This window comes from Lampetra planeri, chromosome 20, assembly GCF_965212315.1.
Source record: "Lampetra planeri chromosome 20, kcLamPlan1.2.h2, whole genome shotgun sequence".
In the NCBI taxonomy this organism is placed as follows: Eukaryota; Metazoa; Chordata; class Hyperoartia; order Petromyzontiformes; family Petromyzontidae; genus Lampetra; species Lampetra planeri.
In genome coordinates, this window is record NC_136126.1 from 9,610,991 (window position 1) to 9,636,350 (window position 25,360).

At 47.9% G+C, this 25,360-nt stretch overlaps 1 protein-coding gene and 2 long non-coding RNA genes across 3 annotated transcripts in view; 1 reads left to right on the plus strand and 2 right to left on the minus strand.

The window, feature by feature from the left end:
* LOC144724418 (uncharacterized) lies at window positions 1-14,710 on the minus strand. The gene is made up of 2 exons (XR_013586475.1): window positions 2,832-14,710; window positions 1-1,275 (listed from the first exon to the last, which is right to left on the minus strand). It is a non-coding gene; the product is annotated as an uncharacterized LOC144724418 (long non-coding RNA).
* The window catches only part of LOC144724417 (uncharacterized), a 20,980-nt gene continuing 3,965 nt past the window's right edge, over window positions 8,346-25,360 (plus strand). Inside the window, exons 1-3 of the long non-coding RNA XR_013586474.1 lie at window positions 8,346-8,646; window positions 9,544-9,641; window positions 13,877-13,920. This is a non-coding gene — a long non-coding RNA (uncharacterized LOC144724417). The remainder of the gene's footprint in view (window positions 8,647-9,543; window positions 9,642-13,876; window positions 13,921-25,360) is intronic.
* LOC144724416 (acyl-CoA dehydrogenase family member 10-like) overlaps window positions 18,959-25,360 on the minus strand; it is a 48,435-nt gene continuing 42,033 nt past the window's right edge. The window contains exons 10-16 of the mRNA XM_078603529.1: window positions 24,485-24,635; window positions 22,578-22,723; window positions 21,773-21,946; window positions 21,405-21,586; window positions 20,773-21,033; window positions 19,743-19,880; window positions 18,959-19,497 (exon numbers count right to left, since the gene is read on the minus strand). Coding sequence (XP_078459655.1) covers window positions 19,770-19,880; window positions 20,773-21,033; window positions 21,405-21,586; window positions 21,773-21,946; window positions 22,578-22,723; window positions 24,485-24,635 — 1,025 coding nt within the window. The 3' untranslated portion in view covers window positions 18,959-19,497; window positions 19,743-19,769. The remainder of the gene's footprint in view (window positions 19,498-19,742; window positions 19,881-20,772; window positions 21,034-21,404; window positions 21,587-21,772; window positions 21,947-22,577; window positions 22,724-24,484; window positions 24,636-25,360) is intronic.

The window sequence follows — 25,360 nt, forward strand, 5'->3', positions numbered from 1 at the left end:
TAACATACGAAATATAGTTTTTATTGGGGCAACAAATACATTAAGTTTTAGAAGGAATGAAATACACACTGTCGGTCTGTTTAACATACATATGAGCCGCATTTGATTTCACGTTGATGGCAACCGTTATGCAGTATACAACATTTCAGCATAATTCTGGATTTACCCAATTTACATTTCCAATCCCGATGGAACGATGGATGCACACAACGTGGCTTCACTGAAGCTGACAGTGATCCCCAAATGTATGTATAAAAGGCCACGATTTGAACATTACTTTTCATTAATGGAAAATTAAATATTGATCACGTTCAATGCTGAGCTAACAGCAGTGTAATTGATACAGCTGCTAAGAGGTTACAGCTTCAAGAGGGCCCCCTAGTGGCAGGTTTATGTTTAGGTATGCAGGATATTTCAGGCATCAAATTGGTTTTTAATTTAAAAAATACTCTCTAATGTGACATTTATTCGAATTAAGCTGTCTGGAAAATCGATCAAATGTCTAACATGTCCGTCCAAAAATAGAACGTATAAAGCGGCCCTCTAAAAAAAGTTATCCTCATCACAAACTAAAATATATAATAAAATATGTTCGCCAAATAAATGCATTTAGCACGCAGTGAACAAATCGCAAATGAAAGTTACACGTCGTACATTCTATCCCACCATGAACAGTATTGTGTTGATATTATTAGATTTTGGAAAACCACAAGCTGCTGAACTTAAGGTGAACTTCCCCCCCCCCTTCAACTAAATGGAAACCGAGTGACCCATATCTTAGGGTTAAGGATAAGGCCCTGTGCCAGATGTTGTTTACTCATCGATCAAATTTTCCCAGTCAAGCGTCACACAGGGGGCTCAACGCTATATTATGCCAGTGAAATATAAATTCCTTAACCCAGCACTGATCACATTACACACCAAAGCCATAATGCTGTGCCTCAAAGGAGGGCCCCCCTTCCAGAGATGTCACGTTCACGTCCCTGCTGCAGGCGCCACTCCTGGAACACGACACTGCGATCACCACGACCACGGCGAGGACGATGAACAAAAGCAGCAGCAGCAGCAGCGTAGAGACAACGGCAAAGGGGACCCACACGGCCATGCCCTGGCTCCCTCCGGAGGCCACGGTCCACACGCGACCTGGCTCAGGACCCTTCAGGGGCTGGCTGGCCGGGCCCTGTGCGTGTGGCTCCATTAATGGAAGGCTGCCCTGCGGCGCTGCTGTGGGTGGCAGTACGGCCACGCTCTGCAAGATCATCTTGGGGCACTGTGCTGCTGGAGAGAGTGGTGGGACAGCAGGGTAAATAGCAGACAGCTCGAATTTGGAAAGTCATCATTACGCGATTTTTTTGAAGGATTATACGCGTTCGCGTACGTGCAACCGTGTTTGTCAATTCACTGCTTCATAATGTCCTCGATACGCCGTGCCAGTCGTGTTGAAGTTGTTTGTCAGTTGTGCCGATGACACTTGCAGCCGGGTTTTGGATAAACATCACAGCAAAGACGGTCACTGCGTCGCGCACTTTGATATGCGCTTCTGCGGCTGTCTGGAACGCTCTTCCTTGCGATACTAGGAAGCCACTGGAGCTATGCACTTTTAAACCTAAATTGAAAACTAATTTATTTAGAACTGTTTTTTGTAATATAGTTTGTTGTCCTTCCCCCGCACCTCTGATTAGCACGGTGCGAAAGAAGTTCAACATACATATACATACAAACACGTATAAAGTCAGAATTTTGGATTTTTATGCACCCCCCTCCCTACCACGTACCCCCACCCCTACAGCCTATAACAGCTTGTGTGTACATGGTGGTCACACATCCAGGCACTATCCAGGTTCGAACCTGCTTAGTTTCCGAGATCTAACGAGATCGGGTGAATTCTGCATTAATTAAAGGAGCATTACCGATAATAAAATAAATATCCGAAAAGTCGAGACTGCTTTCCCTCCAGCGTGCTGAAACAAAGCCTTTGGATATTTCTTAGTCTGAAAAAACCTTTCAGCTGATGGACTAAAATTTTTGTTCTTTTTTATGTGGGGAGATGAATGGAAGCTATTTCATAAAACACAAAGTCCAAGCATTCACATGACAAACCGAGTGTTGGGCAGTGCTCATCCCTTTCGGCAGTCCTTGCCAGTGGTGGAAATGACACAATCCTTCATCGGGTACAATGTTGATCCAACAACAACCGCTATTGATTTTCCAAATAATCTAACTCATTTTATACATCCGGAAACAGTGATATGCTAAATCAACACATGAATGATATTTAAATGTACAGCTTTCAATGAAGTAAGTCAAGCAATTTCTAGATTTACACTAAAAATATATACAATTGATCATTCAGGATGATATACTTGTTTGGTATATTGCTAATACAGTACACGCGACAGCTGCCGTGTTAATCGCATCTCCGATGAGCTTGGTTAGCTACGAATGGTGCGAAAGAATTTCAACATACATACATACATCTGCAACATACATTCAGCCTTTAGGTACTTCGTAACTTTGAGATTAATTTTACATACATCTCTAACATACTTATTCGGATCCGACATGGGTATCATCTGCATTGCCTGACACTATTTAACATGAGCCAATGTTCATCCAATGTAAACGTAGTCTGGTGAATTTAAAATCGTAATTAAAATAGCATGGCAGTGTTCATAGTAAAACTTGCAATGTGTTCCATGTCTATGTCACAGGCACCTGATGGAATAAAATGTTCATGATAATAATAACGATAAAATGATCATGGTGATTATTATAATCATATCATAAAAATTATGACGAATGATTATCAACTGCACGTGCCACTTACGTACATATTTAGAGTCGAGGGCTTCTCAAACGCCTTTGCTCCTTCCTCCGTGGGTCGGTGGCTGCAGCGTGTGCAACATCTTTACAACTGTAGTGACATAAGAAGGGAGGGGCTGCTGGGGGCTCTGGGTTCCCAGGTGGGTCCAGACGCTTAAGCCTCTGGGCGCCAGGCGTTGAGTTCCCAGGGGGTCCAGACGCTTAATCCCCTTGGCGCCGCCAAAGGGGGGGGCTGTGTGTGCTCTGTGGGATATCTGGGGGCGCACACGGCCCCACCCCTCGTTGTACCAGGCATAAAAGGAGAGCTCCCTGGACGATCGGGGCCCAGTTGTAACTCAAGACCCAAGACCCACGACCAGCCATCTGAAGACCCGGGGATGCTGTGAGAGCCAGCGCTGGGACTCTGGAACTCCCGACTCTACGACCTTGTGAGGGCGAGTTCCGGAGCGTAGCCAGAGTAGAGTATCTAGGCTGTGTAGCTAGGCTGTGTACCTAGGCTGTAACAGAGTATCAGGACTGTTGGAGTGTTGTATTGTAATAAAGAAGTTACCTCTACAAGTGTCTCCGGAACCTGTTACACAACGTCCGAGATCTTATAAGAGGGACAAATAACCCCCGAGGGCAGGAGAGCCGTTTCCCGAAAGAAGTAACATCCGCACAATAAAGCCATTCTTAGGGCTGTATCAGAGGGGTCACTTTCCATTGAGGCAGGAATTTTGCATCTCGGTTTGCGGTAATTAAAGGGAAGCAATAAAGAGTTTGTCCCATGACGTGGCGTAAGGACTTAAGGAGAGGTAGTCACGTGGGAGGATTATGCTGCAGGGAAAAGGATGTGGGCAATTTAGTCAATTAAATGTGTTAATATCTTGCTGTTGCTTTGTATTTTATCTAGAACACTTGTGGAAAACTTTGTGAAGGTTGTCATCGCCCCATCGAATCCGCACGTCTACCTGAAGATTCATCCACTCACTTCACAAGTGGAGATTGCAAATAAATGCTGACCTGCTTGCAGAAACACCAACCAGACCATCGACCACACACAGTAGTGAACCGCTGTGAATTTCGAAAATGCAACAGAGGCACTGAAACTATCCACCACTGCATCACGCGTTTTCAGACGTGCTTGTGCGGCCACCTGGAACGTTCCTCCTTCCGATATTAAGAAGCCACTGGAGCTATGCACTTTTAAATCTGAATTGAAAACTAATTTCGTAATAACTACTTTTTGTGTTTAGTTTGTCATCCTTCCCCCACACCTCCGATTCGTATGATTGGCTACGTACAATGTGAAATAAGTTCAATAATATACATACATATAATATACCACACATCAAATGAAGCCATGTCCTGCATAACTACTCTGGACATGCTATTTATCCAGATATATCCATGGAAATTTATAATGAAGGCAGCGGCCATGGTGTAATGGTTGGGCTTGCAATATAGATGTCATTGTGTTTGATTCCATCTCCTAGTGTACAGAAAAACTTTATTTGATATGTTTAAATACATATCTGGATAGATGATTAGGGTGGGAAACCATGAGTTCAATATCCTATCCTCTCAGCATGGATAAAATGCATACCACTTGATTCAAAAAGTAAATGATAGTAGTTATACTTGGAGAGAATCAAAATCAAAATCTTTATTTAGACTGCAAGAGGAATCCGATGAGCTCTGAAGCTCTTTTTCACAGATATCCAATATGGGCGGGTCAGAAAGTTATCATGCCCCTGCCACGAGAATGTGAAAATTCCACCACTGGATAAACACCAACAGCGGAGATTTGTGGCACGCGTGAGCTCGGGGCACATTTTTTTGTATTTCGGCGCCGTAATTGAAGATACTACACAATTTTGCGTAGTATCTTCAAATGCATATATTTGGCAGCGATGTAAGTAAAAATTGCATGTAAATGCAACACACAAAAAAATTCCTGTTCTCAGCTGGCTAACATGTCCCTGTTAATTCAAAGCTCACACTACTTTATTGAGTTCGGTCACATGGCCTGAATTAAGACGAAGCAGCAAACAGTTGTCAATTCACACACTCGGCCACCCGGGGCAAGTTTCCAAGGGGCTCGATGGTGATAATTACTCGTGTTTAACAGCGTGACCCCGGGATTTCCAAACGCTGAAATAAACGCAAACCCCTGCAGCACTTCACTAGCAGAGGATATGTCTCCCACCCACCATCGTCATTATCATCAAAACAAGGACATTTTCAATGATTGTCCTGAGTTAGTGGGTGCAGACTCCACATTCCTATGACATTTGTCCGTGAATGGCTGGTAGGGATCGTGCTTAACACGTAGGCCTTTGAGACCAATATTATCCATAATAAAAACAATTGCTTAGATCGCGTATATATACATATAAAGAAGGATTTCTTCATGATGCGGGCTATCGCTGGATGAAGCTGGTTGCAATCACCGGTGAAACATCGTACTAGAATTGGAAATGGTGTGGGTTTACCCTCCAGCTGTAATTAATTGGTACGTTTTGTTTACGTGACAAAAGCTTGTGTCAGGTGATGGTGGGTTTAACGACAAATGTATATTAATATACGATCTAACCCAAAAAAAACACTTTATTCGAGGTCATGCTCTAATTCCAGTGTTGGGAATGATATTTCAACTGGTTTTGCTCCTATCCCCTCACCCCAAAGATCACTGACCAGCACAGTGAAGTATGGTCAAACTAGTCGGCCCCTTGACAATGGACTGTTAAAATACAGTATTATTTTCTTGCACCGATTGCACGTCACATACCTCATGAAAAACAATGCCACTATTCAATAGGAGTATTGAGTTCCAGACAAACCTTATCTTTCATTTTATTTATATTAGTTTCAAATATATGTTCCTCATATTATATTTCTCAGATCTGTCTGCCCCAGGAATGTAGGCCAGCTACATTTATTCTCCATAATAGAGGTTTTTTGGGTTAGATCGCATAAATATATGAATGTGCCATTGAAACCCGCCACCACCCGACACAGCCAACTAGTAAGGGTTGTTGTGGGGGCCGTTGGCCCCCGGGGTCTCTCCTTCACGCATCCCCTATTCCGGTTGCGTTGCCGCACCGCCCTATTACCCGCTAGGGTTTCGCCGGCATTCAAACGCGACGCCTCTACTGTTACAGCCTCACGCAGCGCTCCCATGCTGCGAGCATACGTACGCACAGCATCATCAATCGAACACCATACTCCCCCTCACGCAGCTTCGCGCAGCACTCACTCGCTACGAGTATATGTATGCCCGTCTACAGCCCTGAGCAGCACTCGTCTCCACGCCGAATAACCACGTTACCAATCGCGCACCTGTACCATACACGTAGCGAACGTACTCGCACACGCGCACACAGCTCCACACGCGACACCCACTCTCGCGCGGCTCTGCGCAGCGCTCCCACGAGGCGAACCGCTGTGTACACAGCACCACACGCGTTCCCACTTCTCAGCGATATCACACGGGGACACGATCGGCTATTAACGATTTATTGCTTGCTACCTGGGACTGGTTGTTGAGTCAGTATGGATCGACGAGGTTGGCCTATTCTATTACCCCTGGACCTATTCCCTATTTACCTGTTTACGAAATACTTTTACCTCCTTACTCACTGTTAGGTGCCCACGGCGGTCCGTTGATCCCGTGCTAGCAGCGTACCTCGATGCGTCGCACGGACGTCCGGGTCGCTGGGCTGGAGTAAGAGAGAGATCTCCCCTTTTGCGCCCCCTTTTTATCCTCCCTACATCAAAGGGATGTTGCCCCGCCTGTCGTCGCTCCCCTTCCAGTTTCTTTAACAATGGGCGCGCGTGCCCGTGAGGGCGCGTGCGGCGGTTCCGGGCGCCTTTTATATGCTAATCGGATGTGCTGCGTGTGCGGCGTTAATTCTAATTAATCCCTTTCTCATGCATGTGTGGAAGTTAAGCGCGGAGCCTCCGCATGTCCCTACCACCTGCCCCACCAATTGCGCACCCTAAACTATACCGCCCCGTCCCTCCTCTGCCTGTCTCGTCGACCCGTGGGGGTGTGTGTGGGGGGATGCGTTTCAACCGCGGTGGCCGAATACCCTTCGCCGCGACCATACCATCTTAAGCCCGGTCGCAGCGCCGCGGTGTAAAGTAGCGTCGGGGGAGGTCGTACAATTCCCTGGTCGCCGGAAACCGTGAAAGTTAATCCCGATAAGGGTTTCTCGGATAAAAACCGGTCAGTCAGGTGACCTCCCCTCGGAGCTCTATGGGTGGGGGGAAAATGCGTGCAGGTGTGTTCATGTGAGGTGAGGTGAGGGGGACGCGGGGTCGGCTCCGTCGCTTGGTGGTGGCGAGGTCGTAGATGGGGCGCCTGCTGAACGGCTTCGTGGCGGCGGCATCACATTGTCACGTAAACAAAACATGCCAATTCATCACTAGTACAGTCCACCGGTGTGTTGGAGAGCCAAGCCACAACATTTACAATCTGAGTACGACGTTTCGCCAGTAATTACAACTAGCTTCATCAGGTGACAGCCAGATTTGTGGAGAAGTCTAACTGTTTTGTTCCGTATATAGAGGCGTAGATGTGGCGACCACACTTCTGCGCTCTTGCACAAAGTGGGGGGGGGGGGGATTACTGAGTCAACGTATATTATGCATGTGCATTATGCGAGCCCTTTGATCTTGTCCTTCCTGTCTATTGTGTGTATTAAAATAGCCGTACCAACGGTAATCCTTATTGAAGTTTGGTGCCCTTTATAGGCATGCATTTAAACAATGTGTTATTTGATTATTCGCTTCCACGCAGCACAAGGCGGTAGCTATCGGGTTATTTCTTTATATTTCAGATAGATTATTTAATTAGTCTTGTCCAGTAGTAGCTAGTTTTGCACAGAACTTTGACATTATCAAAATCAATTGAGTGTCCTTGTTGGCACGCGTGTTCTGCTACTGCTGACAGTTGTATTTGGGAGAATTTAATATTTCTCTGATGTTCTTTTAGTCTCGTGCTGATCATTCGAACTGTTTGCCCAACATAACATTTTCCACACGTGAAATTAATCATGTACACACCTTCTGTTGATAGCTTCGGTAATCCATCTTTTGTACCAGATATTAGTTTCTGTATTTTATGTACCGTGCCAAATCTGACTCGGATGTTTTGTTTTTCCAAACATCTGGCTAGTTTATCAGTTACTCCCGCAATGTACGGTATTTTGATCGCTTTAATTACTTGGGCTGTTTCAATGCTCGTGTTATTTGATTTGGTTTTGGCATTCAATGCCCTGTTGATTAGTGCATGGTTGTAACCGGTCATTTACAGCGCTTCTGTTGACATTGTGATTATATCTTATAATGAAAAGAACACATCTATATATAAAAGGGAAATTTGTGATTATGTGTGTCTGTTCAAAATGTTTAGCGTATTTCCCGACATGCAACAAACTTGAAATTTGCCATGTGGGTACTTTCCAGACTGTACGCCATGCAATTCTTTTGCACAAGTGAGCTGTGACGTCACATCTGTCATGTGACCCGCGCATGTGGAAGCGTAATGCAGTGTGACTGCTCATGTCACGCCCCCCCCCCAACCCTCCGCGGCGCGAGTAAAGTTCTATACAAATGTGTTGCATGTCTGAGGCGTTCTTCGCGCAGCATTGCTTTATTATTTCAGTCGTTTACTGCCGTACGCACCCTGAAAGTTGTGAGGGGCTGTAGCAAGCGCGTGTATGTGTACCTATGAACGCGCGCGCGGGGGGGAGCAGTAGTGTAGTGGTTAGCGCGCTGAAATATGAACCCGGCGACCCGAGTTTGATTCCCGCTCACGGCCACCTAGGCCTCGGCAAGGTAAGGTAATTTACCCTTTTTACCGGGTAAAAGGGTAAAGGTTAAAGATGTCGACATACCAAGGGTAAAGGTAGCTCGGAAGAATTACCCGGTAGGGTAAAGGAAGCGCAAAGTATTACCCGGTAAATACAGTACCTTGTTTTCCGCTAAAATCTCCGTGGCGCAGTCCGTGGCCTCCATTTAAAAAGTAATTTTAAAACAAACTTTATTAAAAACACGCTTGTATTAAATGTACGAGTAATTAAAGAGATCCACGACTCCAGGAAGTGGTCCTGAAGCTTGCCATAACGTAAGGGGCCGTGGTGATTTACAGCCAACGTAAGTTGAGCGTGGACAATTAGACCCAAGCCGAAACATAACATATAGAAAATAATGTTTAAAAATATATAAATGTTTAATGATAGAATATGGTATTGTCATCAATATGACCTAAGAATACCAAGTTTGTAGTCGATACCACATTAGGAAGTGGGTAAAAATTGAGTTACAAGATTTGAGGATACAACAACAATAATGACGACAACAACAGAGTGATTTAAAAGAAAGCATGTAAAAATGGAATAATCGAGAGTATTGTATATGAATAAAGCGCTCTACCTGGCATTTACCGTTATAAACCTTGTTCATGTGCAGTAGTACCCCAGTAATTACCCTGTAATCGGGTAATTTGTATGGGGTAAGGGTAAAAGGTAGGGTAAAGGTAAGCTCGTTGCTTTTAACCTTTTACCTTACCTGCTAATGGGTAAAAGGTAGGGTAGAGTGATTGTATTGTGGTAAGGTAAAAGGTAGGGTAAAGGTAGGCTCGTTGTTTTTACCTTTTAACTTTTACCTTACCTGGCCGAGGCCTACGGCCACCACCGGTGACGATTATTTGAACCGGTCCTGGGCCTCCCCTAGGTCGACTCGGCCTCAAACGAGTAACTGGTGTGTGAACATCGCCACTGGGGAGACAAAGGCGGCCGGGCGTGGTGAATCCAAGTCTCGGGCGAAGCCAGGTATTAGCTAGTCTTCCAATAATGTAATGTAAAAGTTACATTTTATTATTTTTCTTTTAATATAGTTAATTTAGCAGTCATTTGCGACCATTAAAGGGATTGTCTGTTACCCAAAGATGAATAATGAAACCCGATTTGTTCATATCTCAGAACTTAATATCTAATTGTACATATGATCAGTCTTATAAAATATGTAATGGTTCAATCAAAAAAGGGAAGCATTATTAAACACATAAATAACAAGAAATATTGTAAATACTCTATAATACGTAAATAAGTAACATGAAAAGAAAAAAAGTATAATGGTATTTTTCACTTACCTTGATTCCTGATGCTGGCTTGCTTGTAGGAGGATCGCTCCACCAAACAAAATAGTTCCGCGGTTCAGTTAGTAAGAACAGCCGAACGTCCGCAAGGCAGTTGGTTACAAATGATATCTTACGAGCGGCAAATACCCGGCGTTGCCCGGGCGAAAAAGACAGAAGCACACATCGACCTACACACACAGACATTGACCCACACACACAAAGACATCGACTTACACACACACACATATGGACTCACAGACATCGACTTTAGATACACACACATGGCGTTACACACACAAATCGACGTACACACATACAGCGACTCACACACATACGTTGACTCTCACACACACATCGACTTACACACACACACATGGACTCACACACACACATACATAGACAACCACACATATTGGCCTACACACACATATACATATGGACTCACACACACAGACTTGGACTTTAGATACACACACATGGAGTTACACACACATATCGACTCACACACACACATTGACTTATACACACACATGGAATTAAACACACATATGGACTAACACACACATACGGACTCACACACACATACACATCGACGTACACACACACATCGACTGACATAGACACACACACAGTGACTTACACACTCACATGGAGCCATGCACACACATCGACTAACACATACACATCGACTAACACACACACAGCGACTGACACACACACATGGACTGACACGCACACTTGGACTTACACACACACATCGACGTACACACAGACATGGACTTAAACGGGCACACACATATGGACTAAAACACACACATCGACTCACACACACACACATCGACTTACACAGCAATCCCCGATGATTCCACAGCTAGAGCAATTTTCTCTCTCTGGCGAGCCTTAGTGAGGAGCAGTTTGAAAACAAAGGTCTTTTTAGTACTGGCCGGTGCATCAAGGAAAAAAAACTCGATTTGTAGTCTCAATATCTTCCAGTATTTTCGTGTAGGCTTCTCTTTGTGCATCCATCAGCTTTGGTTAATTTTCCTAAATAAATTTAAGTAGCTGTAAAGCATAATAGCATATTTCACATAGGATCTCTTGAGCAAGGGCATGCAGGTTGGCCCTGTAGGGTGTTGGTAGTCCCATAGACATGAGGTAGATCCAGCAATGGAGTGCAGTTTGTCCTGACGGAGGATGAGGGCCTGTTTGAAAATGACATCAGAAAAGTTGACGTTGAGGTTTGTATTTTGTCATTGAGCTCCATGGAGGATGTCCTCACTCATGCCCTCTTTGTATTTTTTCCAGAGTCCCATGGGGTTAGATGGGCAGCAAATCTGAAGATTTATGCAGAAGAGCAATGTCAGTTGGAAAGGTGACTGACCAACAGAAGTTTCTGTCATAGCTTTATGAAGATGGTGATCATGCGCAATAATTGCAAGCTTCCCTGTATGTTTGACCGACAACTCGTTCTACTGTTTATAGGTCTTGGAAAGATGTGTGCCCTTTGGCAACATGGAGAAGCATTGGGAGAAAGTAGCACTGCTGATTGTTGGGATGAACAGTGTAGACTCGTCCTAAGGCATTAGATTCACCGTCAGCAGCACGTCGCTTCCATTTTTTTTAGCAGTCCATGTATAATAGGAGGGAACTTAATGGTAGAGCAGGTTGGCAACAAATGGGTCACTTGGGCAACAAACAAAGAATGCCATAAGTGTGGTATGTTGTGGAGCCAGGGCCTGTTGTTGGGCATTTCCTTTGGTGACGTAGATGCATTGACCATTTTGGAGGTGAAGTCCCAAATGGACGACTGTGGGGGGAACAGTCATGGATGGGGAAGCCACGAATTCAGTAAATGGATTGTTGCTGATGTATGTTGCTTGGAAAATTTTTTTGAGCTCATGCACACTTTGCCCCTCTGTTTTGTAAGACAAAAACAGCCATGTCAGAGCCTTTGTTGATGTATTAGCAAACATATTTGATTTTTTTTAGAATAGCAGAATTTCATATTAAAGTGGGCCTGGAAGATCTTGCACAGGAGAGGGCAGTAGTTAGTGGCAGGTGTGAGCATTGTTTGAAATCCACCATGCTCAGTATTTGTGACGATATAGAGGATAGCTATCATGGGCCGACTGAGTGTCAAGTAGTTCTGTGGATACTTCTTGGTAACCTGTGGTCTTGCATATATTGTGCATTCGGATAGAACTGGCCACATGGGCCATGGACCATTTGGCTGCAGACCGCATATAAAAAGGGCAGGGTCTTGATGGGGGTGAGGTAGCTCAGCACTGATAAATGTGTCAATGTGACTTGCATGAATTGTTTCCCTCATCCATAGTGAAATGTGAGCATGAGGAAAACGACTTTTTACAACCAAATGGTGTGCAAATTACTGCTTGTTTATCCAAAGGCGCCGCCTTCGTTGGTCGTAATATGCATCACGAGTTTATAAACTTTGAGTTTTAAGACCCTCGCTAATATGTCATGTCTGTCTGGTGGCTTTTGGTTTGGATAAAGGTAAACCTGGATCTCCTTTAATTTGGGATTGCAAGTGAAGGTGATGAAAAGATGGGGCGTGGCATATTGGCTGATGTACGTCATGGCATCTTGAGTCTTCTCATGCATGTATCTTGGTGGAGCTGTGAAGGATGAAGGCAAAATAACTAATCAGCCCACATTGTGACCGTTTGCATCTCCTTCGGCATTGATGGCATCCCAGAGATGAGCATACTGTTCACACGCAAGTGGTTTTGATTCAATTGAATGTAGAGAAGGCACTCATTCGCAATGTTGGCATACTCATCGACAACATACTGGTGAAAGAAGTTGGCGCACCATAATATGTGGTTTCCTCCTCTGTCCATGATCACGAAGGAATAGAAGTTTGATTAGAGGAGACAGTTTTGTGAGGATGTCTTTGTCCTGCAGCTTAGTAATAGGAGGAATCTTGACGTGGTACCCATCTTGGCATTGCGACAAGAAAATGTGTTATTGTAGGGCATCGTATGCTCTGTTAGTGTCAGGAAATCGTGCAATGTTTTTTTTCTTGGTTTGGAAGAACAATGTCTCTCTCACAATGTTCGTCACCCACCGTAAAAAAGCAAGGTCAACACTATTTGGGGCATTGAACCTCCGTGCGTGCTCCCCGCTTTGGTGGAAAGTAAAGGTGCGGTATGGCAAAATATAAATGGGTGATGTTCCAACGAATGTAACAAAATGATAGACAAAATGCCATGGGCTGTAGCTAAGAAAGTCCAAAGTATTTAGCAGTATAACATATTAATCAGCATAGCAGTATTACGTATCAGTAAATAGCATGACATGAGCAATCGAAACAATAGAAATGCATTGAAGAAATAAGCTGAAATAAGTGTACATTAAAGAGCAGCAGTACGCACAGGTAAGTTGAGAAGCAGGCTACAGTCTATATTATAGACTGCCAGTACGCCGACTCAATGACATAAGCATTTCTACAGTCAACATAAAAAGCTGGGAATAAGGTCGGCAGCTGAAAAAGCAGGAAACAGTTGACATGAAAGGCTGGCAGTACACTGTGTGAGGTAAAGAAGCAGGCAACAGATTCTAGACTGGCATACACTCATAATGGGCAAAAGCAAAATTAGCAGTGTAGGTAATAGAGTGCCAGTGCATTGACGTTAATAAATGAGCAGGCAGCAGCCAACAGCACAGACTGGCAGTACACCGTCGCAGCGTCGTAAAAATACACCTAAAAAAGAATATTTAGCAACCTAATAGTGAAATATTAGTTTTTTGCACACAAACATTATTAGTGTATCTGACTGTCAGAATTAATTTGTCATCCACCGTATCCCTGCTGTGTTTGTGTGCAAGTAGTACTGCGAGTGATGAGGCTCTCGAACTATTTTGGTGAAAGACAACAAAGAAGTACCTCGTCTTCTTTTTTGACAGGTTGCCGGATCGCTGGGAACGCGCGCCTTCTTCACCTGCAACGGGTGAGTGTGGACGAGTCTGGGCGGGTTGAGTGGCTTGTGGGTGGAGTGTGAGTTGGTTTTGAGTAACTGAGTTTGGTGAGTGTTGTGGATGGACGTGTCAGCTGGTGGATGTGTGTCAGCTGGTGGATGTGTCAGCTAGTGCATCTGCCAAGTCATCTCAGTCGGTCACCCCGCGGCACCTGGGTCTGTTCCGTGACCCCCTGCCAACGGGCCTTCGACACTTCACGTGGCCGCAGAGTGCACCTAGCCTGGCATGAGCGCTACTTTGTGGTTGATGAACATCGGTTGGTGTTGCATGGGGAGCGGATCGCGTCCCGCGCTTCGAACCCGACCACTCGGGTTTGGATTCTCGCTCATGGCCACCATACACCAGTGACGATTATCTGAACCTGTCTTGGCCCTCCTATAGGTCGACTCGGCCTCAAATGCGTCCAGGTGTATAAGCATCGCCACTGGGAAGACCAGACAAAGGCGGTCAGGCGTGGCTGCTCGCTATCAGCACCAGTCTGTAAAAAAAGAAGATCTATACGGGTGATCCGTGTCTTTGAATGTCAGCCAACCCAAGGCACATTGTCTCTGTCCCATGACCTGCCAGCGAGCTTTCGACATACTTCACATTTTTTCAAGACGCACCTAGCCTGGCACAAGCGGTGTGGTGACATCACTGCCACTTAGTTAAGATGAGTTGTCAGCAGTGGTGTGGGGGCTGACTCCCACCTCCCCGCTCCCTGTGAGCGGGCAGGGCGCGACGTCCACCCCCTCCACTCCCCACTCCTCCTCGGGCCACTTCTCGCCGGCCCCCACCGTTCGGGTGATTGGCCCCCCCGCACCAGCGCCCTCTCTGAGGGACATGGCTAAGTGGCTGGCTCACCACCGCACGGAGTTATCCCACACACTCCCCACGTACACCACCACTGTGGAGGTGGTTGCGTGCACACGCGTGCCCGTGCAGGCGCACGTTGCCCCCCACGGCTAGCGCTAAAAATAGCCACATGAATATTCACGCGCCCCTCTCCCTTCCTCGTGGCTAAGCTCTAATCCGCGTGCCCGCAATGCTAAGGTAAACTAAAAAGAAACGGCGGCTGTATGAATATGCACACCTACCCTCCGGTGGATCAGCCTTAATTCACTGTGTAAACAGATGCTACGCGAAAATAAGATGACCTGCTATTTCTACTGTGTAAACGCGCTGCGTAAAGCACGGTGTGCTTAAATTTCGATTTAAAGCTTTCGTGACTGCAGGGATTCATCTTTTTGATTCTTTCGGTAAAGTCACGTAGAATGGAAATAATAAAATAATAATAAAACATAATAAAAGAATTCTCACGACGTTTCGGCCACAACGCAAGCAGCCGTCCTCAGGTGGAGAACAGGTCTGTCGAGAAGACAGAGTCTGAATGACACACCCCAGGCTTGGAGCGACTATTTAAGCTGGGATGGAGGGGGGAAGAGCGCCTTGACAAAATAATTTGCATATCAAGAGGAATTTAGCATATTTATGGGAAATGCAGATATGCGATTAGTACTACTTGTGAAATGCGTAGGAGGTTTGGTGGGGGGTTTAAAGTCATTATGCCCGTGCATTATGCAGGATTAGCAGCATCAAAGGGAGGGGATAGGGGTAACATTAATAAAGGGAAAGAATGTTAATAGTATGTAGCTGCAGTAACTAAACCACCACGTAAACAACTAAAGTATAAACTACATAGTATCATCAGTATATTAAATATACTCTCCAATAAGCTGAGCTACTAACAGTAAGTAATACATTACAATTCTACGTCGCAAAAAATATAATATGCTTACAGCTAAACTTTATTCTCTTACATCACACGAGTCTACACCATACTATATACTGCCATAGACAAACCCAACATTAAATAATATACTGTATTACTATACACCACCTTATACATTGTAATATTACACTATGTATTATTCTACCCACCCTAATGTATATCACACTGCTGTATATTCACTATACAATTACGATACTATATATTACTTTGTACATTGTATTAAACATTACAATTTTATACTATTTATTATTATACAATCCGCTATACACTGTACCATTGACCGTCGCGTGAAAGATAATAAGAGGAAGCAACGAAATATGTCAATGGGAGAGTAGTGGTAGGAGACTTGCAGCGGAGCAAAGAATCCATTCCCTGCGGAGAATACAAGATATATAGTCAATGCCAGTGGGTGGAACGCGGTCTGAAAGTCATCGTAAATGTGAACACAATCAGTTAAGATCCGAAATGGTGTATTACGTCCTTCCAATGATTGCTGAGCAAGAATCCATCTTCTCGGTTGAAATTGTCTCTGTGTTTGTATATGTGGATCGCCTCATGAACGAATCTCTCATGGTAGCCAGATGGCTTGCAGAGAACCTTTGTCTTGGAGAAGTCAATATCAAGTGAGCCCACTGAATTGTAACAGTGATCTGCCACGGCTGAGGTGTTTGTCCTACCGTGTTTCAAGTCTGCTTTATGTTCACGGATGCGGTCCGAGACATGTCGTTTGGTTTCTCCAATGTAATTGCTACCACAGAGGCAACTTAGTTTGTAGACGCCAGGGTACTGTATGTCTGGAACCACATCTTTTACAGACGGGAACAGATCACGAATTTTTTGTACTGTGTTGAATCGGACCTGGATCTTGTGTTTTATCAGGATTTTGGAGATCTTTTTTGTGACCCCAGCAATGTAGGGTAAGGTGATGGTTTTGAAAGGCTCCTCAACAGGATCCTTCTTGATGGTTGGAGTGATGGCTTTGCGGATTGTGTAGTCGGAGTAACCATTAGCCTTAAGAGCTTGGCGTACGTGTTTGAGTTCACTGGCAATGTGTTCCTGGTCGGAGATGCATTGGGCTCTATGGTATAGAGTCTTGATGAGGGAATTATTCTGGGATGGATGGTGGTGGGAATCCAGTTTTAGGTAAGCATCCGTATGGGTGGCTTTCCTGTAGACAGAGTGGCTCATTGAACCATCCGGTCTCCTTTTAATTAGGACATCCAAAAAGGGTAGCTTGCTATCTTTTTCGACTTCCATGGTGAATTTGATGGCTGGGTGTATGGAATTGATGTGGTCGAGGAATTGGTCTAGAGCAGGCCGGCCATGTGGCCAGATGACAAAAGTGTCATCTACGTACCTCTTCCATAAGGTCGGGCGTAGAGTGGCAGTCTGGATGGTGTCAGTCTCAAATTTCTCCATGAAAACGTTGGCTACAACCGGAGATAGGGAGGAAACCCATTGGGGTGCCCTCAGTTTGTTTGTAGAAAGTTCCATTCCAGATGAAGTATGTATTGGTTAAGCAGTGTCTCACCAGGGGGGGTACCCCAGTATTCAGTCCTTGATGAACCAAGTCTTCAATGATTGCGATGGTGTCAGGTACAGGAACTTTGGTGAATAAGGAAACCACATCAAAACTGACAAGCAGGTCGTCTGGGGACAGATAAATCCCCTTGGTTGTCGATACCAGGTCAGGATTTCAGACAAAAAACGAGCCAGTTTGTAGGTGGTGCTTGTGCTTGTTTGCGCTGTGCAAACAAGCACGGAGCAGTCAAGGTTGTAGTGATGGTAATCTATGAGCAAACGGCAGGGAGTGGATTTAGCGCACCCTGACCCCCACCTTAATCACTCACGCGGCACAGTATGTGCGTTTTCTACACACGAAAACCCGCGTAAACAATGACGGTCGTATAGATGGTAATAGATGCGCACCTCGCACACCAACCCCGCGCTGACACCCTGCAGCCCCACGCTTGCTCTCTCACGCACCCCGCCCCACATGCAGTCGCTCCACTCAAAAATAATAGACACCACGCCGAAGTTCACCCACACACAGAGAAATCACACTACACCGATCTTCTGAACTGAAGTTTATTAATGGCGCGTCTATAGAAAACCCTGTGCGGCCTGGAGTAAATATTCTGCGAGCAGCGCCTAGCCTATCCCTATTCAATCCATGGGTGTACCCTCACTCTATTTCTCACCTCGCAGACGCACTCACGGTGTCGTACATACACAGTGGGAATCGGAGGGATGAGGATCCGAGAGGTCTCTGCCTGGGGTTGAGTCGTAGCAGCACTCGCCAGCGTCTCTCGGAAGCTGCGAGCGGCTGGGAGTCGGACCGGGCAGCTGAATGGTTGGAGGAGAACTGCTTAACGTTTTTACACCCCCTCCTTTTATGCCCTCGGAATCCAAAGATCCAGGGTCACATGGTGTTATCCTGCACGGTCAATCGGTTTTAAGCCGATGCCCCGCCCCTACCTGGAGCGTTGTTTTCCCATTACGCCTCGATCCATTGTCTACGCACCCGTCCTCCCCACCCCGGACTCAACTGGTTTGATCGGGGTGGCCGTCCCACGGAATATACATCTGCAGTGGGTCCAGGAATTTCCCTCCCACCTCCTCTTTTGCGCTGCTCGTGGAGTGTTTGCCCTCCAGGCCCTATTTCCCTGTGCTGAGTGTCTCATTGTGGTTAGCCCGGTGAGCTTTGTCACGCCCATACAATTTTAAGCAAATTCACGGAGGCCACAATGCAATTTGGCCTGGGGGGGTCGGCCAATCTCCTGGCACTGGGAAACCGTGGGACATTTCCGCTAGGGGCCCCTCGGGTAAAAACCCATGGTACCAGGTGACCCCCTCACGAGACCCTACGTGGGTGCGTGTGTGGGGGTGTGCGTGCGTTCGTGTGGAGGGGTGCGAGGGGATGGCGGCGCCGGTGGAGTTGCTCCGTTGCTGTGGCACCACCCCCTCGACCTTCATAGGCGCTACTCGCTAACAGCACTTGCTCCTACAGTCTTTTAACGCTATATGGGGCATCTTTGTTTTGTTGTTTGCGGTTGAATGTGGATGGGTGAGTGGGTGACTCAGTGCGTGGGTACGTGATGAAGTATGGCTAAATAACCCCTACGACTGACACAACGTGGGGCAGGTGGGGGTGGCTCTACCAGTCGTGGATTGACAACAGTGCTGCTCATGTAGACACGCGCTCCTGTATTGTTTAAGTTACGAGTCAGAGATCATGATTAATGCAGTTTGTTTTATTTGCTTATAATGGAGATCTGTTTCCGATTGAATGTTAAACGCATTTCATGTTGTTGGACTTGCATTGTAATAACGGTAATCGTATACGCAACTACAATTTCTAACTTTTTTTTCCAACGGTTTTACTTAACTTGATTCCTCTGTTTGTCGTGGTCAAATCTTGTAATAAAAATGTCGTCCACTTCCCGTTGTCCAATAAATTCCACATTTTGCACACGTACTCAGATCCGGTGATAATGCATGCCTGTATCGGCATCAATTAATCAATTAATTCGCTACTTTAAAGAAATTTACATTTGTATGGACGCCTTATTATTTATTTATATTTGTGTAGGTCAAAAACACCGCGGTCCCTAAACTGTGGAAATGGCTCGCACAAAAAGCAGGCGCCCCGTGTCTCCCCAGAACTCCACGCGCGCGCTCGCTCATCAAACGTCCACCACTTGCGGCCAATCAGAACGTATCTGTCGCCGGCCTCCACGATAGATGCCTCGATGTTGGTGGCATCAGAGGAGGCCACCTACAAAAAGGGAGAGTGATTGTGGGAGTGGGGGGTGATGGGAATAGGGTTAGGGTTCATGTGCGCTGCTGCCCGTGTGCACGGTGCTCTGTCCACTTGTGTCTCGTCTCTAGGTTGGTGCTTAGGGAGCTCTCTGATATTTGTGTGTGGCACGATAGCAAGAAATACACCACAACGATGACGATGACCACGACAACGGAGGTTTGGGGGTGTAGACGCGTGTCGCGAGTGCGTGCGCTGCATGCCTGAGGCCCCGTCATGGCGAAGCAGGATCAGATTTTGCGGTCGAGCAGCGGCGCCAGCCAGCGTCGGCGCTGCTGGGCCGTGCCGTAGCGCACGAGCAACTCCATGTTCCCTGTGTCCGGGGCGGAACAGTTGAACGCCTGCGCAGAGAATGACGGCAAGAAACGCAACGTCGCATTGATGATTTCGAACTCGGAACTCTGCACCACCGCCGTGCAGTGTTAGCTAGCTCGCTCAAAGAGAGAGAGGGGTGGGAAGGCAGGAACAGGTTCCAGAGCCCGGCCCCACGCACATCCGTCTGAGCCGCGCGGGGGGTAGTTGCCGGCCGAGTTCAGTCTCTCATTTGATTCCAAACTGTGCAAAATTGGCACAGCTGGCAGACACTGAGACATCGCCCGTGCGTGGCATGGAGAAGCATGGTCAAACAATTGCCGTGACCCACACGGTGGTAGTTGTGTCAGTGGCAGCAGCGGAGGTGGTGTTAGCGACATTGCTGGCATTGTTGTCGTGGAGATGGTGGTGGATGTGGTTTCAGTGAAGGCAGTGGTAGCAGCAGTGGTAGTGGTGGCAGCGGTTATCAGTAGTGGCGGTGGCAGAGCTGGGCAGTGGTGGTGTTATCATTTGTGGTGGTAGCGGCAGCGGTGGTATCGATGGTAGGGGTGGTAGTGGTGGCAGCAATGAGTGGTGGTGATGATTACGGTGGTGAAGATAGTGGCAGTGGCAGTGACGGTGGAAGGGACAATTGTGATATCGGCAGTGGTGTCAATCGTGACGGTGGTGATAGTGGCGGTAATAGTGGCAGTGGCAACAATGGCAGTATCAGCAGTGGTGACGGTGACGTGGCGGTATCAGTGGTGACAGTGGTGATGGCCATGGTGACAGTGGTGGCGGCATCGTAGCAGTCTTCTTGGTGGCGGCGGTATCAGTCGTGGCGGTGATGATGACAGTGGCATCGGCGGCGGTGGCGACGACGGTGATGCGGCGGTATTGGCCGAGGCGGTTGTGCCGGTGCGGGATGAGTCGGGTTCCAACCTTGAGTTGCTCCAGCGGCGGGTGCGGCTCCCAACGCCGCAGCTCTGCCTCCGCGGGGATCACGCGCTCACCCACAAATGCTCGCACGGCCTCCACCGTCACGTGGGCCGGCGGGGCCAGCTCTGCCTCTCGCACCAGCATTCCGCCACCGCCACCTCTACCGCCGTCACTACGCCCGCTCGCCGCGGCTGGCTCCCCCGGGCTAGTAGCGAAGAAGCGGCGGTCATGCTGCGGGAAGCTGGGTGGTTGCGCGCGGTGGACCTTTTTGGGGGGCAATCAACCACACAGGAGTGATCGATTTAGATCGGTACTTGAGCTCGAGATATAATTGGGGACCCATGTTTGAGAGAATCAGTTATTTGCAGTCTTCGTATCTTAACGACGTATGATACCATTAGATTTAGGCGACTGGAGCAAACTGAGAGAAAAGATGATAATGGATCCAACGGGACATATCAAGACGAAACGACAGATACGGAGCTAGATGGAAAAAAATACACGGAAAGAAAATGATCGATTTATTGAATGGAATCGTGATAACGATTTATCGGATCGCTGGAAAGTCGAATAGTTCGGCATCTAATCCATAGCTACGCTGAACCGACACGCACAGAACAAGGAGGTTGACTCACAGCCATGCTGCGGCAGCTGGTGCTGTAGGGCCGGCCGGATTGCCCTGCCGCGCCACCGCCGAGTGGCTTGGGCTGCTCCTTGAAGATGCGGAATCCTTCCCGTGCGGCTAAACCCCAACCCTTGTCAGCCATCAACTCCACAAACTGGCCAGCCTCCTCGGCACGCGCCGAGCACGCCTGACCTGCGTCGCCATCATCGTCACACCGCCGTTACACACCGCCCTCACACCGCCACTTTCACAACGCCACCGTCACACCGCCATTACACGAGTTATGAGCCCATCTCGACGGCGCATTTGGCCTACTTTTCCACGCCGGCCAGACGCCTACCAACAGGTGGTGGCAACGGCCGAGTGTGGGGCGCACACCTAAGAGTGCCCGCTTGTAGATGCCCTGCAGGATGGCGGCGACGCGGAAGAATGAGAAGGCCAAGTAGAAGTGCCAGTCTTTGACGAGTGGGCGGCCAGAGGCACCGCAGTATGCCTTCATCATCTCCTCGTCGCTCGGGATGCCCAGCGCCATGAGGTCGCGGTCCTTCAGCCCTGCGGAAGGCGGCGTCGGAGAGAGTTGAGGCGCAGCACCACGCGCACGCAGACGAGGAGGGGGGGGGGGTGCGGGTGGCGATTTTACAGGCGTCACGTGGGAACATTCTCCTGAGGCCGGAGCACAAAAAAACGACGAGGCGTTGGGTTGTCCGATGTGCCGGTCACGCCGAGCGTTCAAACGTGTCGTTTGCTTTAGTTGAATGAATCAAACTGATAGTCGGCAGCAATCGACTATTTCAAGATTCGGTCAGCCCAGATCTACGCGTGTCTCTGTGTACGTATGTGCATTCGTGGGGAGCACTCGTGCGGTGGTGAGCGCGCTGCGCTATGAACCGAGCCTGTGATTCGTGTGCGATTCCCCCTCGCAATCAATTAACAGAGGAGAATACTGAACCCATCCTAGGCTTTCCCTATGTTGACCCAGCCTTACATGAGTATCTAGTGTTGTGTGTCAACATCAGGAAAAGGTGGCCGGGCGTGCTCTTTGCCAGCCACCCCTCTCGCGTGCCGTACCATGCCGACCTTCACACGTAGATGCCCGCTAACAGCACTAGCCCCATCAATCTGTTGAAGGCTTATACAAGGGGTATCTTTGCGCATGCGTGTGCGTGTCATTGTGTGCGCAGACCAGGCAGTATGGGAAAATTTTGAGGCAGATGGTGAGCCATGCAGCTGTGCGAGAGGTCGGAGAGCGGGTCGCCCAGCGTCGACATCTCCCAGTCGAGCACGGCTCGCACCTCCAACCGCTCCGCGTCGAACACCAGGTTGTCCAGCCTGGCGAATCGTCAGTCGTGCGTGTATGTGCGTGCGCGAAAGTTCAGTCCCTGGAGAATCTCCCAGCAGCACGCGGGGCGAAACGTCGGACGTCACGGTCAACATACCACTGGCAACCATCGTTTTCCTACGACTGTGCTGCCACCGAAACTCATAATCGACAAACAAAATCGATGTTTATTCGGCTTTTGTCATTCGTGCAAATTGAATTTCACAACCGTTGGGGAATCACAAATGAAGGTGGAAGGCTGCCATGCGGTGAGCCAGCCCAAATAATTGATCCGCAGTTCCCTATGTATCAATTGCCTTTTCAGACAGTTAAGTGTTTATACGTGTGTCAGGAAACCACAGAACCAGGAGAAAACCCACACATGCGAGGGGGGCAACATTGTGCCATACAGAAGGGACAGATGATAGGCCACACTTTGCTGTACTGCATTCTGCTGGTGAGCCAGCAGAATGCGGCAAGAGGGTCAACATTGTCATTTGTGCGGTGATCCACCAACCGTTGCTGCCCATACAGTGCTGGATTAGAGGCATGCACCACCACGGGCCATGCGTTCATCCCAACCCCACTTGACTACTGTGAAGTTAACCGCCTCGCCTGGTATGCATGAGGTCGTGGGTTCGATCCCGACCCTGATGCCTGCTGTATATTTGAAGTTTGCATGTGCTCCCTGTGGTTGTGTAGTGCCGTAGATGGGGCAAGCTTACTGGCAGTGGTAGACGAGGTCCATCTGCAAGGGTATCCCGATCCGACAGGCAAGGGGCTGCCGCACCAGCCCAAGAGGGGAGGGGCTGCTAGGGGCTCCAGACCCCAGACAGCTAATCCCCTCGGCACCACCAACGGGGGGGGGGGGGGGTCTGCGGGGGATCTACGATCCCACGCAATGCCACCCCTCGATAGGGACCCCAGACAGCTAATCCCCTGGGCGCCACCAACGGGGGGGCTGCGGAGGATCTACGATCCCACGCAACGCCACCCCTCGATGGGCAAATGGGTATAAAAGGGGACCTCCCTAGCCAATCGGGACCAGTCGCAGCTGAAGACCCAAGACCAGCCAGCTTAGGACCCTGGACCCCCTCGCCCCACTTGTCCTTGTAAGGGCCGGGACGCTGTGCGGGCCAGTGGTGGGACTCTGGGACTCCCGGTTCTACGCTCTTATAAGGGCGAGGTCCAAGGAAGCCAGAGGCTAGACCCGCACCTTGGCTGGGTCGGGTCAGGTAGCCTCCCCTAGGGTAATTGTAGGCGGAGGACCCGAGAGCGTAGCCAGTGTCAGGCACGCTAGAAGTAGGCTGTGTGCCTAGGCTGTAACAGTGTATCAGGACTGTTGGAGTGGTGTATTGTAATAAAGAAGTTGCATCTACAAAGTGTCTCCGGAACCCAATACAGTTGCATTGATTTTTATCCGTGTCCTCTGGTTTTCCCCTGCACATTTAGAAACATGCGTTTAGAGTATTCGGCTTCTATAAATTTCCACATGATAAGCCATCATTGTTGAGCTATCACTTGTGGCCGGATCACTTCTGAAAAAGAGCTGTATAGCTCAGTGGGCATTATCTGGTAAAAATCCCTCATCCCACTGCAGATCACAATGGAGAAGAAAGTGTTTGGCACAGTAGACCGTTTTGTAACGATAAGCAACAAAAGCATCAAGTTGCATCCAAGAGCATAAGCCGCCCCACCAAAAATGGGGAGCACGTGTAGAGGGAGCTCGCTTTGAACCCCCTAACCACCCGCCACCCCACCGCGGGGCTCACCTGAAGTCACCGTGCACCACGCGGTTGGCCTCCTCTCGGGGCAGGTGAGCCGGCAGCCACTCCATGAGCATCTCCATGGAGGGCAGGTATTTGGTCTCGCTCGCTCGGTACTCATTTGTCCACTTCTGCACGTGCCGCCTCACGTATCCTCCTGCCAGAGATGCGTTTTTGTTTGCCGGTTGGCTACTTATTCATAATAGAGGTGGTCGGGTTCGATCGCGTAAATATAAATGTGCTGTTAAACCCGCCACCACCCGACACAGCCAATTAGTAAGTTAATACGTAGGCTTGTACGGTTTGTCACATAAACAAAACATGCCAATTCGAGTTCAGCACACCGGTGTGTTGGAGAGTAAACCCACAACATTTACCATTCGAGTACGATGTTTCGCCAGTTTCACAACTCTGGCTATCGCCTGATGAGGCTGGTTGTAATTACCAGCGAAACGTCATACTCTCCCTCCTCATCTGTGGATAATATTGATTGTGAAAGCCTACTACGTGTTAAACTGGCTACTTATTGTAGTACGTGTAAGGCCTGTTTTTTTTCTCGAATCTCACTGTTGGACGAGAGCGTCAGTGATTGCGTGAATAAATGTGACGGCACTTATGCACGCAGGAAAGGCCTCACTGAGCCTCGAAAACTCGCGGGGTGGGTGGGGGGTCCCTGCTATACATTCGGCAGGCCACGCCTTGACAACAAATAATGAGAATTAACCGGGGCATGGAGATAGATGGCAGCAACGAGACAAAATCACAGAGCTCGGAGAAGAACAACCGAGTAAGGGAAGGAATGTGATACGATGACCGAGGCCTTTGCCCATGAAATGGGATGCTACAGGCTGACAAACAACAATAACGACATCCATACATTGG